A 17,800-nucleotide genomic window follows, 5' to 3' on the forward strand; every position below is an offset into this window, starting at 1 on the left:
GTCATGATCTCAAGGTCTGTGGGATCAAGCGCTGCGCTGGCTCTGTGCTGTCAGTGTGACCCTGCTCGGGATTCTCTCTCTCTGTCCCTCCCCCACACAAACCCATCTGCGAGCTCTCTCTCAAAATGAACTTTAAAAAATAAAACAGATCTACAAGAGACCTGATTTCAAAAGTCAATGATCTAGGATTCTGGGAAGCTGGTGGCGTAGGAAGCAGCCACCTACACAATAACCGCATTGGCAGAATCTGATGAAACTTTTTTAAAACTGTGAATTCTGCTGAAGGGGAAGGCTTGGAGTTAACTGTGGTCAGTTTGGGGCAATTTCAGGTCTCAGCACAGTAATAGCTATGTATCCCCCACTCCAACAATAGGCAGACAGCTGTGTACACGTTCCTAAAGCAGACTGCACACACTTCCGAAAAGTAAGAGTAGGCAAAAAAAGACTGTCCACAAACGCTGAGTGGCTGTGCTGATTGCTGCTTCTGACAAAAGAGGTGCAAAGAGACAGACAGCCAGTGTTGCACCAGCTCCCACTATTACAAGCCCTGCTCCTCTGGCTGAAGGGAGCTCCAGGAGATTTAAAGAGCCACGACTCTTTTCTTCCCCATTATTTTTGGCTTATCTCATTTAAAGAGCCACACCTTAAAGATTAAGACATTCAAAATCAACTTGAATGTATGGGAAAAACTGGAAAGTGAATACAGTGCCCAAGGAAAGGCTCAGAAAAGACATAAGAAGACAGAAAGTTTGCACCTCAGGCTTATCTTCAACACACAGCCTACAAAATAATAAAACTAAAAAAAATAAACAAGGGCACCTGGGTGGCTCAGTTGGTGAAGTGTCCAACTCTTGACCTCCGTCAGTGAGATCCAGCCCCATGTTGGGCTCTGCACTGACAGCATGGAGCCTGCCTGGAATTCTCTCTCCCTCTCTCTCTGCCCCTCCCCCACCTGCATAGATGCACACGCTCCCTCAAAATAAACATTTTAAAAGAGAGAGAGAAATGGAAATCCTAAAATAATAAACAAAAAAGGGGGGCAGCCTGGGAGGCTCAGTTGGTTAAGCATCCAACTTCCTGGTTTGGCTCAGATCATGATCTCACAGCCTTGTGAGTCGAAGCTCCACGTTGGGTTCTGCACTGGCAGCACAGAGCTTGCTTGGGATTCTCTGTCTCCTCTCTCTCTGCCCCTCCCCTACTCACACTATCTCTCTCTCAAAAATAAATGAATAAACATTAAAAAAAAAAAAAAAAAAGAAACCAAAAAGGAATTCTGGAGCTCACAGATACAATAACTGAAAGGAAAAATTCACTAGAGGGATTCAAAGGCATATTTGAGCAGGCAGAATGATCAGTGAACCTGAAGATAAGACAATGGACATTACTGAGGCTGAGGTGCAGAAAGAAAAAAGACTGAAAAAAGGAACAAAGCATAAAGGATTTGTGGGACACCCTCAAAAGGACCAACATACGCATCATGAGAGTCCGAGGAGAAAGAGGCAGACAGAATATCTGAAGAAATAATGACTAAAAACTCCACAAATTTCATGAAAGACATGAATATGAAAATACAAGATACTCAGCAAACTCAAAGAGACTCCCACCAAGATATAATCAAATTTATAAAACCCAAGCATAAAGATGAACCTTGAAAGCAACAAAAGAGAAGCAAACCACCACATTCAAGGGTTTCTCAATAAAATATGAGATTTCTCATTAGAAATTTTGGACACCAGAAGACAGGGGGCCTATACAGTCCAGGTGCTAAAAGGAAAAACTGAACCAACAATCCTATGTATACCTCATCATTGTGCTTTGTTTTACTGTGCTTCCCAAATATTGCAAGTTATACTGAAGGTTTGTGGCAACCCTGTGTTGAGCAAGTCTATTAGTGCCATCTTTTCCAAGAGTATTGGCTCACTTTGTGTCTCTGAATCATATTTTGGAAATTCTCACAATATCTCAAGCTTTTTCAGTATTATTACATTTGTTATGGTGATCTGTGATCAGTGAATATGATTCACTGAAAGCCCAGATGATGGTGAGCATTTTTAGCAAAGAAGTACTTTTTAATTAAGGTATAAAACATTTTCTTCAGACATAACGACATTGCACACTTAACAGACTACAGTGGAGTATAAACCTAACTTTTGTATTTACTGGAAAACCAAAAAATTCACTTGACTAGTTTTATTGTGATGCTCACTTTATTGTGGTGGTCTGGTACTGAACCCACAATATTTCCAGGGAATATCTGCATCTGGCAAAAGTGCCCTTTAAAAGTGAGGAAGAAATTAAGACATTTCCAAAGAAATAAAAGGCAAAGGATTTTGTTACCATTAGACCTACCCTACAAGAAATGTTCAAGAGAGACCTGAAAGATAAAAGTACACTAGACAGGGACACTTGGATGCCTCATTCAGTTAAATGTCTGACTCTGGATTTCAGCTCAGGTCAAACCCCGTGGTTTGGGGGTTAGAGCCTTGTGTTGGGCTCTGCACTGACAGTGAAGAACCTGCTTGGAATTCTCTCTCTCTCTCTGCCCCTCCTGGCTCACACTCACTCTACCTCTCTCATGATAAATAAACTTTAAAAAAAGTACACCAGATAGTAACCTGACACCATATAAAGAAATAAAGACCTCAATAAAAGAAATACGTGGACAATTTCCTAGAAGAAAGCAGAGGTGGTAAGCTCTCTATATTGGTCTTGGTACTGACTTTTTGGATTTGATACCAAAAGCAAATCCAACAAAAGGAAAAAAAATCAACAAGCAGGACTACATCAACTAAAAAATTTCTCTACAGCAAAAGAAATTAGTAAAATTAAAAAGCTAACTATGCAATGGTAGAAAATATTTGCAAATCATCTACTACCAAGGAGTTAACATCCAAAATATATAAAGAACTCATTAACTCAATGACAAAAGAAAAAAAAAGTCTGATTAAAAAATGGGAAGAGAGGGCCGCCTGGGTGGCGCAGTCGGTTAAGCGTCCGACTTCAGCCAGGTCACGATCTCGTGGTCCGGGAGTTCGAGCCCTGCGTCAGGCTCTGGGCTGATGGCTCGGAGCCTGGAGCCTGTTTCCGATTCTGTGTCTCCCTCTCTCTCTGCCCCTCCCCCGTTCATGCTCTGTCTCTCTCTGTCCCAAAAAAATAAATAAACGTTGAAAAAAAAAAATGGGAAGGGAATCTGAATAGAAATCTTTCCAAAGAAGATATATAGCTGGCCAACAGGTACACAGAAAAGATGCCCAATATTACTAATCATCAGGGAAATGCGAGTCAAAACCACAGCAAGGTATCACCTCACACCTGTCAGAATGACTATTACCATAAACAAAATAACACGAGTTGGCAAGAATATATTGTTGGTAGTAATGTATATTGGTGCAACCAGTACAAAAAACAGCATGAAGGTTCCTCAAAAAATTAAAAATAGAATTACCATGTAAATCAGCAATTCCATTTCTGTGTATTTATTTGAGTGAAACAAAAACACGAAGATACATGCATCCTCAGGTTCACTACAGCATTATTTACAATAGCCAAAACAAGGAAACAACTTGTCAACAAATAATGAATAAAGATGTGGTGTCTACTATACAACTAAATGTCATTCAGCCACATAAAAAGAATATCCTGCCATTTGTGACAATATGGATGAACCATCAAGGCATTATGTTATGTGAAACAAGTCAGACAAGATGGAAAGGTTATTGTACGATCTCACTTATATGTAGAATCTAAAAAACCCCGAACTCATAGAAAGAGAGTAGATTGATGGCTGCCAGGGGCAAGGGTGAGGGGGTTTTGGAAAATGGGTAAAAGGTGGTCAAAGTATACAAACTTCCAGCAATACAATTAAAAAGTCCTAGGGATATAATGTACAGCATGGTGACTATAATTAATAATACTGTATTTCACATTTGTAGGTTGATAAAAGAGTAAATCTTAAAAGTTCACCCTACTAAAGAATGAATGGGTCAACCAGGCAATTAAAGAAGATACTAAAAAATATAAGGACACAAATGAAAATGAAAACACAACAGTCCAAACCCTTTGGGATGCAGCAAAGGCATTCCTAAGAGGAAAATAAATACATTGCAATCCAGGCCTAACTCAAGAAACAAGAAAAATCCCAAATACAAAATCTAACAGCACACCTAAAGGAACTAGAAGCAGAAAAACAATGAAACCCCAAACCCAGGAGAGGAAGAGAAATAATAAAGATCAGAGCATAAATAAACAATACAGAATCCCCCCCCAAAAAAATAGTAGAACAGATCAATGAAACTAAGAGCTGGTTTTTTTTAAAAAAGAAACAAAATTGATAAACCCCTAGCCAGAAGATCTAAATAAATAAAATCACAAATGAAAATGGATTTATCACAACCAATCCCTCAGAAATACAAGCAGTTATCAGAGAATACTATGAAAAATTATATGCCAACAAACTGGACAACCTGGAAGAAACGGACAAATTCCTAAGCACCCACACACTTACAAAACTCAAACGGAAGAAATAGAAAATTTGAACAGACCCATAACTAGTGAAGAAATTGAATCAGTTATCAAAAATCTCCCAACAAATAAGAGTCCCAGGACAGATGGCTTCCCAGGGGAAGTCTACCAGACATTTAAAGCAGAGTTAATACCTATCCTTCTCAAGCTGTTCCTAAAAATAGAAACAGAAAGAAAGCTTCCAGACTCATCCTATGAAGCCAGCATTACCTTGGTTCCCAAACTAGACAGAGACCCCACAAAAAAGGAGAATTACAGGCCAATATCCCTAATGAACATGGATGCAAAAATTCTCAACAAGATACTAGCAAATTGAATTCAACAGCATATAAAAAGAATTATTCACCATGATCAAGTGGGATTCATTCCTGTGCTATAGGGCTGGTTCAATATTCACATGTGATACATCACAATAAAAGAAAAGATAAGAACCATATGATCCTATCAATAGATGCAGAAAAAGCATTTGACAAAATATAGCATTGTTTCTTAACAAAAACCCTCAAGAAAGTTGGGATAGAAGGAACATAGCTAATCATAAAAGCCATATATGAAAAGCCCACAGCAAGTATCATCCTCAATGGGGAAAAACTGAGAGTTTTCTCCCTGAGATCAGGAACACAACAGGAATGTCCACTCTCACCACTGTTGTTTAACATAGTGCTGGAAGTCCTTGCTTCAGCCATCAGACAACAAAATGAAATAAAAGGCATCAAAATTGGCAAAGAACTCCAAAGTTTCACTTCTCGCAGACAACATGATACTCTAAATGGAAACCCAAAAGACTCCATCAAAAGCCTGCTAGAACTGATACATGAATTCAGCAAAGTCACAGGGTACAAAATCAATGAACAGAAATCGGTTGCATTTCTATACACCAATAATGAAGCAACAGAAAAAGAAATCAAGAAATGGATCCCATTTACAATTGTACCCAGAACCATAAAATACCTAAGAATAAACCTAACCAAAGATGTAAAAGATCCATATCCTGAAAACTATAGAAAACTTACGAAGGAAATTGAAGAAGACACAAAGAAATGGAAAAACATTCCATGCTCACGGATTGAAAGAACAAATACTGTTAAAATGTCAATACTACCCAAAGCAATCTACGCATTCAATGCAATCCCAATCAAAATTGTACTGGCAGTCTCCTCAAAACTAGAACAACCAATCCTAAAATTTTTATGGAACCACAAAAGACCCAGAAGAGCCAATTGTTCGTGAATTTTTCTTGAATAGCCTTCTTTCTTGAAGAAGAAAACCAAAGTGGGCAGCATCACAATCCCAGACTTCAGCCTTTACTACGAAGCTGCAATCACCAAGACAGTATGGTATTGGCACAAAAACAGACACACAGATCAGTGGAATAGAATAGAGAACCCAGAATTGGACCCACAAATGTATGGCCAACTCATCTTTGACAAAGCAGGAAAGAGCATCCAATGGAAAAAAGTCTCTTTAGCAAATGGTGCTAGGAGAACTGGACAGCAACATGCAGAAGAATGAAACTAGGCCACTTTCTTACACCATACACAAAAATAAACTCGAAGTGGATGAAAGACCTAAATGTGAGACAGGAAACCATCAAAACCCTAGAGGAGAAAGCAGGCAACAACCTCTTTGACCTAGGCCGCAGCAATTTCTTGCTCAACACATCTGCAAAAGCAAGGGAATTAAAAGCAAAAATTAACTACTGGGACCTCATCAAGATAAAAAGCTTCTGCGCAGCAAAAGAAACAATTAAGAAAACTAAAAGGCAACTGATGGAATGGGAGATATTTGCAAATGACAAAACAGATAAAGGGTTAGTATCCAAAATCTATAAAGAACTTACCAAACTCCACACCTGAAAAACAAATAATCCAGTAAAGAAATGGGCAGAAGACATGAATAGACACTTTTCCAAAGAAGATATCCAGATGGCCAAGAGACACATGAAAAGATGCTCAAGGGGCCCCTGGGTGGCTCAGTCAGTTAAGCATCCGACTTCAGCTCAGGTCATGATCTCACAGTCTGTGAGTTCGAGCCCCGCGTCGGGCTGTGTTGACAGCTCAGAGCCTGAAGCCTGCTTCAGATTCTGTGTCTTCCTCTCTCTGACCCTCCCCCATTTATGCTCTGTCTCTCTCTGTCTCAAAAATAAATAAACATTAAAAAAAAAATTTTTTTTTTTTTTTTAAAGAAAAGATGCTCAGTATCACTCATCATCAGGGAAATACAAATTAAAACCAGACTGGTCAGAATGGCTAAAATGAACAAATCAGGAAACAACAGACGCTGGTGAGGATGTGGAGAAACAGGAACTCTCTTGCACTGTTGGTGGGAATGCAAACTGGTGCAGCTGCTCTGGAAAACAGTGTGGAGGTTCCTCAAAAAATTAAAAACAGAACTACCCTACAACCCAGTAACAGCACTACTAAGAATTTATCGAAAGGATACAGGAGAGCTGATTCATAGGGGCACACACTTACCCCAATGTTTATAGCAGCGCTTTCAACAATAACCAAATTATGGAAAGAGCCTAAGTATCCATCAACTGAATGGATGAATAAGATGTAGTTTATATATACAATGGAATACTACTTGGTAATGAGAAAGAATGAAATCCTGCCATTTGCAGCAACGTGGATGGAAACTGGAAGGTATTGTGCTGAGTGAAATAAGTCACTCAAAGACAGATATATCATATGTTTTCACTCATATGTGGATCTTGAGAAACTTAACAGAAGACCATGGGGGAAGGGAAGGGGGAAAATATAGTTACAGACAGGGAAGGAGGCAAACCATAAAAGACTCTTAAATGCAGAGAACAAACTGAGGGTTGATGGAGGGGTGGGAGAGAGGGGAAAATGGGTGATGGGCATTGAGGAGGGCACTTGTTGGGATGAGCACTGGGTGTTATATGTAAGTGATGAACCACGGGAATCTACCCCAAAAACCAAGAGCACACTTTACATACTATATGTTAGCCAATTTGACAATAAATTATATTAAAAAGTTTTACATACTATTAAAAAAATAAAGTATTACATACTATTAAAAAAATACATATTTCTCCATGGCATAAATGTAAACAGTATAATGACATACACTGGATGACATTCCATTACATACACTGTTATCAGTTATTAAAATAATCTCACATAAAAAAAAGAAAAAAGTTCATATCACAAGGAAAAAAAACTTGTAACTGTGTATGGATGTTAACTAGATTTAGTGTGGTGATCATTTTGCAATACGTACAAATATCAAATTATACTGTACACCTGAAATTAACATAATGTTATATATCAATTACACCTCAAAAGAAACTAAAATAGCAGTTGGGGACTTCAATACCCCAACTTACAATAATGGGTAGAACTAGACAAAGGATAAGTAAGGAAACAGAGTAGTGAAAACAACACACTAAACCAGTTAGATCTAATAGACATATACAGAACCTTCTACCAAACAACAGACAGACCTAACAGACATATATAAATTCTCAAATGCACATGGGCCATTTTCCAAGATGTTGGACAACAAATTAAGCCTCAATGTATTTTTTTTTTATTATTTTAGAGAGAGCAAGTGAGTATGGGAGAAGAGCAGAGGGAGAAAAGAAGACAGGGATAGAGAGAGAGAAATTCTTAAGCAGGCTCCATGCCACAGAGAGGAGCCCAATGAGGGGTTCGATCCCACAACCCTGGGATCATGACCTGTGCCAAAATCAAGAGTCAAATGCTCAACGGACTGAGCCACCAAGGCATTCCAAGTCTCTATGTATTTTAAAACATACTTATCATATAAAGTATCTTCTCCAACCACAAAGGGATGAAATTAGATATCAGTAACAGAAGGAAAACAGAAAATGTCACAAAATTGTGGAAATTAACACACTTTTAAACAATCAATAGATTCCAGAAGAAACCACAGGGAAATGAGAATATACTTAAAGACAAAATGAAAATACAATATACCAGAATTTAAGGGACATATCAAAAGCTGTGCTAAGGGGGACATTTACAGCTATAAACGCTTAAATTAAAAAATAAGATCTCTGGCACAAAAACAGACACATAGACCAATGGAATAGAATAGAAACCCCAGAACTAGACCCACAAATGTATGGCCAACTCATCTTTGACAAAGCAGGAAAGAACATCCAATGGAAAAAAGACAGCCTCTTTAACAAATGGTGCTGGGAGAACTGGACAGCAACATGCAGAAGGTTGAAACTAGACCACTTTCTCACACCATTCACAAAAATAAACTCAAAATGGATAAAGGACCTAAATGTGAGACAGGAAACCATCAAAACCTTAGAGGAGAAAGCAGGAAAAGACCTCTCTGACCTCAGCCGTAGCGATCTCTTACTCGACACATCCCCAAAGGCAAGGGAATTAAAAGCAAAAGTGAATTACTGGGACCTTATGAAGATAAAAAGCTTCTGCACAGCAAAGGTAACAACCAACAAAACTAAAAGGCAACCAACGGAATGGGAAAAGATATTTGCAAATGACATATCGGACAAAGGGCTAGTATCCAAAATCTATAAAGAGCTCACCAAACTCCACACCCGAAAAACAAATAACCCAGTGAAGAAATGGGCAGAAAACATGAATAGACACTTCTCTAAAGAAGACATCCGGATGGCCAACGGGCACATGAAAAGATGTTCAGCGTCGCTCCTTATCAGGGAAATACAAATCAAAACCACACTCAGGTATCACCTCACGCCAGTCAGAGTGGCCAAAATGAACAAATCAGGAGACTATAGATGCTGGAGAGGATGTGGAGAAACGGGAACCCTCTTGCACTGTTGGTGGGAATGCAAATTGGTGCAGCCGCTCTGGAAAGCAGTGTGGAGGTTCCTCAGAAAATTAAAAATAGACCTACCCTATGACCCAGCAATAGCACTGCTAGGAATTTATCCAAGGGATACAGGAGTACCGATGCATAGGGGCACTTGTACCCCAATGTTCATAGCAGCACTCTCAACAATAGCCAAATCATGGAAAGAGCCTAAATGTCCATCAACTGATGAATGGATAAAGAAATTGTGGTTTCTATACACAATGGAATATTACATGGCAATGAGAAAAAATGAAATATGGCCTTTTGTAGCAACGTGGATGGAACTGGACAGTGTGATGCTAAGTGAAATAAGCCATACAGAGAAAGACAGATACCATATGGTTTCACTCTTATGTGGATCCTGAGAAACTTAACAGGAACCCATGGGGGAGGGGAAGGAAAAAAAAAAAAAAAGAGGTTAGAGTGGGAGAGAGCCAAAGCATAAGAGACTGTTAAAAACTGAGAACAAACTGAGGGTTGATGGGGGGTGGGAGGGAGGGGAGGGTGGGTGATGGGTATTGAGGAGGGCACTTTTTGGGATGAGCACTGGGTGTTGTATGGAAACCAATTGGTCAATAAATTTCATATATATTTAAAAATAAATAAATAAATAAAAATAAAAAATAAGATCTCAAAATAAACAACCTAATGTTACAACTCAAGGAAATAGAAAAAGAATGAACTAAACCAAAGACAGCAAAAAGAGTAAATAATAAAGATTAGAGCAGAGAGAAATGAAATAGACAACAGAAAATTAGAGAAAATAGATGAAACCAAAAGTTGGCTCTTTGAGAGGATCAATAAAATTAACAAAACTTTAGCTAGATGGACTAAAAAAAAGAATGAAAAGGGGCACCTGGCTGGCTTAAGCAGTAGAGCATGGGATTCTTGATTTTTGGAGTCATGTGTTTGAGCCTCACACCAGGCATAGAGTTTACTTAAAAACAAACCAAAACAAAAACAAAGACTCAAATTACTAAAATCAGAAATTAAAACAGGGATATTACCAACTCTACAAAAATAAAAAGTTTATGATACTATTATGAACAACTGTATGCCAATACATTGGATACTCTACCTGAAATGGCTCAAATCCTAGAAACACAAACCCTACCAAGATTAAACCCCCCAAAAATAAGAAATCTGAATAGACCAATAACTAGTGTGGTTGAATCTGTAATCAAAAAATCTCCAACAAATAAAAGCCCCGGACCCGATAACTACAAGAGTGAATTCTACCAAACATTTAAATAAAAACTAACCAATCCTTTTCAAACTTTTCCAAAAAGTTGGAGAACACTTTGTAACTTATTCTATTAGGCCAGCACAACTCTGACACCAAAGCCAGATAAAGATATTCCAAGAAAACTACAGACCAATATTACTTATGAACATTAATGTAAAAATCCTCAACAAATTAGTAGTTAATGAAATTAAGCAGCATATTAAGGGGATTACACATCATGACCACATAGGATTTATTTCTGGAATACAAGGATGGTTCAACATACAAAATTGATCAATGTAATATACCACCATTAACACAAAGAAGGGAAAAAAAGACTTGGTTATCTCACTTAATGTAGAAAAAGCATTTAATGGGGCACCCAGGTGGCTCAGTTGGTTAAGCATCTGACTTCGGCTCAGGTCAAGATCTTGTGGTTCATGAGTTTTGAGCCCTGCATCAGGCTCGCTGCTGTCAGCACAGAGGTCGCTTCAGATCTTCTGTCTCCCTCGCTCTCTAACCCTCCCCCACTCATGCTCTCTCACACTCTCTCAAAATAAACTTTAAAAAAAATAGCATTTGACAAAATTCAGCACACTTTAATGATAAAACAGTCAAAACACTAGGAGTAGAAGGAAATTATCTTAACATAATAAAAGCCACATATGAAGAAGGTAAGCATGTCCACTTTCACCACTTAAACATGGTTCTGGAAACTCGAGGTTGAGCAAGTGAGCAAGAAACAGAAATAAAAGGCATCCAAATTGGAAAGGAATTAAAATTATCTTTGTTTACAGATGGTATAATCTTGTATGTACAAAACCCTCAAGATTCCACAACAAAAGCATTAGAATAAATGAATTTAGCAAAGTATCAGGATACAAAATCACCATACAAAAATCAGATGCATTTCTATAACCCAACAATGAACAATCTGAAAAATATAAATTACAAAAACAATTCCATTTACAAGAGCATCAAAAAGAATATTTAGGAACTAACCTTAGGAAGGAATTTGCCTTAGGAAGGTAAGACTTGTACAATGAAAACTACAAAACATTGCTGAAAAAAAAACTGATATGAATAGAAACACATCTCGTGTTAATGGACTGGAAAACTTAGTATTATTAAAATGTCAATATTACCCTCGGCAATCTACAGATTCGATGCAATCCCTATCAAAGTCCCAATGAGGTTTTTTACAGAAATAAAAAAACCCATCCTAAAATTCATGTGGAATCTCAAAGGATCCCAGATAGCCAAAATAATCTTGATAAAGAACAAAACTGGAGGACTCACACTTCCTGATTTCAAAACTTAACGGAGGGGTGCCTGGGCGGCTCAGTCAGTTAAACACCTGACTTCACCTCAGGTCAAGATCTTGTGGTGTGTGGGTTAGAATCCTGTGTCAGTCAGGCTCTGGGCTGACAGCTCAAGGCCTGGAGCTTGCTTGGGATTCTTTGTCTCCAGCTCTCTGCCCCTCCCCCTCCCCCGCTCACGCTCTGTCTCTCTCTCAAAAATGAATAAACATTTCAGGGCACCTGGGTGGCTCAGTAGGTTGAGTGTCCAAATTCAGCCCAGGTCATGATCTCACAGTTTGTGGGTTTGAGCCCTACATCGGGCTCTGTGCTGACTGCTTGCTCAGAGCCTGGAGCCTGCTTCAGATTCTGTGTCTCCTTCTCTCTCTGCCCCACCCCCCCCTCACGCTTTGTGTCACTGTTTCTCAAAAATAAATAAATGCAAAAAAAAAATTTTTTTTAATGAACAAACGTTTAAAAAAAAGGTAAAAAAAAAAAACTTAACTGAAAGGTACAGTAATCAAAACAGTGTAGTATTGGCATAAAGACAAACAGATTGATGACTGTAATAGAATCAGAGAACCCAGAAATGAACCTTTACATATATGATCAAATGATTTTTGACAAGCTTGTCAGTAACATTCAAATAGTGCTGGAAAAACTGAACATCCACAAAAGAATGAAGTTGGACCCTTCCCTAACATATTCAAAAATTAACTCAAACATCTAAATGTAAGACCTAAAACTAAACTCTTGGAAGAAAACATAGGACAAAAGCTTCATAAATCGGCTAGGGCAAGGATTCGTTGGATATAACAGCAAAGGCACAGGTTACAAAAGAAAAAATAGACAAACTGGACCTCATGAACATTTTAAAAAATTGTACAACACAAGACACTATCAAGACAGTAAAAAGGCAACCCACAGAATGAGAAAAGATATTTGTTAATCACATATCTGATAAGGGTTTAATTTCCAAAATATATAAAGTGCTCCTAAAGCACCAACAAAAACCAACCTGTTCAATAATGGGCACGGAAACTGGATGGACATTTCTCCAAAGAGGACATAATAATAGCTTAAGACCCAACAGCTGGCTTTTCTTATTCTAATGCAGGTGCTGAATGTGAGCTTTGACGGCAGAGGCGTCTGCTGCATCCCCTTCAATGAAGGTGACCTCCAACAGACAGACACATTGGCAAACCACAGGATGGAAGAGCCAGACTGCCTTCCCTTTGTTTTAGAGATCTTAGTTCATTTCAAAACCTGACCACTTGGGTCACTTGTTTTTTCTCTTCCTGTACTTTATATTCCTACTCTTATGTTTTAAGTTCACCAGTTGAGAGTGAGTCCTTGAAACCCTATTGAAACCCTAGGTCCCCACCCTCAACCCAAATAAAAGCAGAACCCCAGTCCTGTTCTCTCATTCTCTGTCTCTGTCTCCCTCTCTGCATCAATGACCTGGTTATGTGGCTCCCGTGGCATTGCTTATGCACTCTAGAGCTTGTAAATAATAATTTTTTTTTTCCTTCAAAGTTTCCTAAAGGTTATTGAGGAAGGGTATCCTACAATCACAAGAACCACAAAGTTTGATCCATTCGTAACATAGGTGTGGAATGGGGAAAGTTCCCTGGGAACACTGGCTCCAGGCATTTCCATTGAATAGCATTACTACAGATGGGCTGAGACTGGCACAAAAGCACATGGCCAATAGGCACATAGAAAGATGCTCAATATCACTAATCATTAGGGAACTGACCCCACACCTATTAGGATGGCTACTATAAAACAAAACAAAAACAACAAAAAAAAAACCAAAACCAGGGGGAAAAAGACAATATTGGTGAGGATGTAGACAATCTGGAAACACTGTAGACTGTTGGTGGGAACGTAAAATGATGAGGGTGCGTGGGGCAAGCTGAGGCCAAAGTACAGGCTAACAGCACCACCACCCCCAACCCAGGTGGGATCTGTGTGATACTCCTCGGACACTCCCGGCTACCCAAGAACGAAGGGAAGGGGCTTAAGTGCTTGCCATGGCGATGAGGGAAACTAAGGCAAATGAAAAATTAAATTCCCTTATTGCCTATGGCCCATTGACAAGTCCTTGAAACCGGCAGAGTGACCTTCCTCTAGGAGCTCAGCTGCCTCCGTGGTGACACTTTGCTGGGGGCAAAAGAGAATCCTAGCTTAACATTATCCCAACCGCCAGGATCCTGTAAGTCTACTTTAACATATAAAAATTCCTTTGTAAACTTCCTTCATGTCAACTGCCCCAAGATACATGCTAGCAATCATACTCCAGGCTTATGGCCACAGGTATATATACGAAGGGTCCCGTGACTGAGGTTTTACTAAACGGTAAGAAATGGCGTTTCCCTAGCAACAGCTAACCTCTCAAGGTCCTGGGAAATCTTGCTTCCAAAATTACTTAGGGAGACTTACTCTATCCCCGATGCCCTCCCAAACCACGAGTATATAATGAGTTATCTGTCACAACCCCAGTGCAGCTCTTCTGCCCATGGGTCCTGTCCCCGTGCTTTAAATAAAACCACCTTTCTGCACGAAAGACGTCTTCAAGAATTCTTTTTTTGGCCATTGGCTCTGGACCACCTCACCATCACCCCAAAAACTCACCATAAAATGGTACAACCACAGTGGAAACCAGTATGGGGAAGGTCCTCAAAAAATTAAAAACAGAATTACCAAAAGGTCCAGCAATTCCACTTCTTGGGACGTATCTGTAGGGGTTAAGGACAGACCTCCCCCCAAGACTGTGGCAATGTGGCATATGGATCATTTTGTGCTGAAGGCACTTAAGACCCTGTAGGCTCCAGAAAAATTTTGTCCTCCTTTAACCACACAGAAAAACTTAAATTGGGGGTCTTTCCCAGAGTAAGTGTTATTAACAGAGATAAATTTCACCTGAGTGACCCACCTATCTAGTAGGGCAAACATCTAACAACCAAACATCTGCTCTTCTTGTTGCCCTGTGAAGTGTATTCCTTTGCTCTGAAGTCCCAGACCCCTAGCCCCTTCTCCTTAGTTCAGAATGACTTACAGACCTCATATTCCCTGGCTCTGGAATTTCCAGGTCTATGTGGAATCCTTGTACATATGCCTTTTAAATTTGATTTTCTCCTGTTAATCTATCTAGGGTCGATTCGACTTAGTCCAGCTAGAAGGACCTTTGAAGGAAAAGGAAGTCTCCCCTCCCTCCCCGCCCCCACATATTCAAAAGAATGAAAAGCAGGGTTTCAAAGAGATATTTGTACATATGTGTTGATAGCAGCATTACTCACAATAGCTAAACTGTGGGAGTAACCCAAACGTCTATTGACAGATAAGAGGATAAGCAAAATGTGGTATGCACATACAGGAGAACGCTAGTCAGCCTGAACAAAGAAGGAAATTCTGCATTTTGCTACAATGTGAACCAACGTTGAGGATATTGTGCTAAGTGAAATAAACCAGTCACCAAAAGACAAATACATATGAATTCACTTGTATGAAATACCTAGAAATGTCAAATTCATAGAGACAGGAAGAACAATGGTCGCCAAGGACTAAGGGGAGTGGGGAATGGGAAAGTTACTGCTTAATGGTTATAGTTTCAGTTCCACAAGATGAAAAGAGGGAGACAGAAGATGGTCATAGTAGCACGTTATCAACGTATGTAATACCACTGATCTGTACACTTAAAAAGCATCAAGATGGCAAATTTGGTTACATTTTAACACACACACACACACACACACAGCTTGGTACACAGGTCCCCATCTTCCTTTTCCACCACAGTAAAAAGAAACGTCACACCCTGGACTAACAAGTAATGTTTTCCACGATCTGGACTCTTCCTAGTTTCCCAACCTTTGAGAAGGCACAGATGACATCAACAGTCTACATACTGTCCTGAGCTAATAACGACATCTTGTGGCCAGTAAAGAAATCATTCTTCCCGACAGTATGACAAGGTGCTTCTCAAACTTTTAAACATACATAAAACAGCTGGGGTGGGGTGCTTGTTAAAATGCAGATTGGCTCAGCTGGTGGGGGTAGGCCCAAAATCTCTATTTATTTTTTTTTTATATATATTCATTTTTTGAGAAACAGAGAGAGACAGAGCGTGAGTGGGGGAGGGGCAGAGACAGAGGGAGACAGAGAACCTGAAGCAGGCTCCAGGCTCTGAGCTGTCAGCACAGAGCCCGACGTGGGGCTTGAACCCACGAACCGAGAGATCATGACCACCTGAGCTTTACTCTTCCTGAGATATCCAAGCACCCTTCTTTTTTTTTTTTTTTTTTTAAACATTTATTTATTTATTTAGATAAAGTGAGCGCGGGAAGAAAGCAGAGAGGAGAGAGAATCCCCAACAGGGCTCTAACCCATGACCTTAACCAACTGACCACCCAGGTGCCCCCCAAATCTGCATTTCTACGCAACTCCCAAGTACTGCTACTGCCTCCGATGTATGGAGCACCCCTGGAGTAGCAAGGGGCTTCAAGACATTTACAACTTCACTTGTGGAGGAACGTGTTTGCTCCCTGGTCACCTGCCTCCCTCCACAGCTTCCTTTACTTGCAGCATCCCATCCGCCACGCCTGTGAACGTTCCCTTTCGCGTTGCTCTTCCATTTTCTACCAACCCCCGTCCCATTATCTCAGGAAAATCTCTCGGCACCTATGCCAAACCAGTCCCCAATGAGAAAATGAAGATACTTTCTACTTTCCAGCCGCTGGTGACTTTGAGACCATAGATACGTACATAACTAACCCTTTCTCTCTTCCTTCCTTAAGTACCTGAGCTTTGACATGACATTTCGGGGTTCCAGCCCAGCTCTTACCTCACCTCTTCCCAGCCTCAGTTTCCCTGACTTTAAAACAGGGTTGACAGAAGCGCCTTCTTCGGATTGTCCCAGGCGCACACGGGGTTGTCATGGACGCACACCCCTCGCCCGGGACATCGCGCCCAGCGCCGGGGTGCAGTCCGCCCTGCCCGGGGACGGAGGGGTCCAAACGCCCCGGGGCCGCCCCCGCCCCCCTCCCGGCCTGCGGGCACCTGACCGCCGCCCCGAGGCTACCTTCGCTCGTTTCCTTTCCGCCAACGTACTTTTCAGCCCCGTCGTTCGTCAGAGGAGCCGCCACCACGACCAGGGCGAATGAAAACCTGCGGCACGGCCGTCCCAGAGGGGCCGAAGCGGGGGGGCGCCGGGAAAGCACAGGGCGTCGCGCCGCCCGGGGGAGCCCCAAGACACAAGCGCGGGGACCCCCCGCTCTCGTCCGCCAGAGAACAGGGCCTCAAGGAAGGCAGCTTCCCCGCGCCGACGCTGCCAGGCTGACAGCGGCCTCGGCGCGGACGCCTCCCCGCCCCCGCCCCGCCGCGGCGGAGCCCCCGGGGCTCGGGAAACGCCGCGGAGGAGACCGTCCGCCCCACAGGGCCCGCGAGGGCACGTACCGCGCTCGCGAGGTGTCTTCCCCCGGCGCCCGCGGCTCCTCGCATGCGCGCCGCAGGGCGGCGATCTCGGCTTCCAAAGCGCGGACCTCCGCTCGCCGAGCGTCCATGGTGCCGCGCCGACGGAAAGCCGCCTGAGGGACTGCGCGCGCGGTCGGGCGCTTCAAGCCTCCCGCGCTGCCGGCGCAGACCACCGCGGAGCTCGGCGGGGGAGGCGGGGGAGCGGGGCCCCGGGCCTGCCACCCGCGCGCGGGCGCGCGCAGGTTCCCGGGCTCGTGGCCGTCGCGGCGCTCCCCGCCCCCAGCTGACCCCCCGCAGTCCCGGGGCTGCGAGAGGGCGGGCGGCCTCCGGACCGAAGCCCCAGGGCGCAGCAGTCCACCCCAAGCTAGCGGACCTTGGAACAACCCGGCCGATACGTCACGGCAGAGGAGGTGCCAGAGCCACGTGACAGGGAGCCTCTCTA

General features: G+C 41.8%; 1 protein-coding gene across 9 annotated transcripts in view; it reads right to left on the bottom strand.

Annotated features, from left to right (window-relative positions):
• The window catches only part of CENPP (centromere protein P), a 228,406-nt gene that overhangs the window by 209,845 nt on the left and 761 nt on the right, over window positions 1-17,800 (bottom strand). Inside the window, exon 1 of one of the 9 annotated variants that reach the window (XM_047830876.1) lies at window positions 17,341-17,707. The exons of 1 other annotated variant lie outside the window; for it this stretch is intronic. In XM_047830876.1, the coding sequence (XP_047686832.1) occupies window positions 17,341-17,447 (107 nt within the window). In that variant the 5' untranslated portion in view covers window positions 17,448-17,707. Of the gene's footprint in view, window positions 1-16,729; window positions 16,861-16,966; window positions 17,293-17,340; window positions 17,718-17,800 lie in introns of those variants that run through there. 7 more of the 9 variants (XM_047830885.1, XM_047830880.1, XM_047830881.1 and 4 more) reach the window with 7 other exon arrangements.

This window comes from Prionailurus viverrinus, chromosome D4, assembly GCF_022837055.1.
Source record: "Prionailurus viverrinus isolate Anna chromosome D4, UM_Priviv_1.0, whole genome shotgun sequence".
NCBI lineage: Eukaryota > Metazoa > Chordata > Mammalia > Carnivora > Felidae > Prionailurus > Prionailurus viverrinus.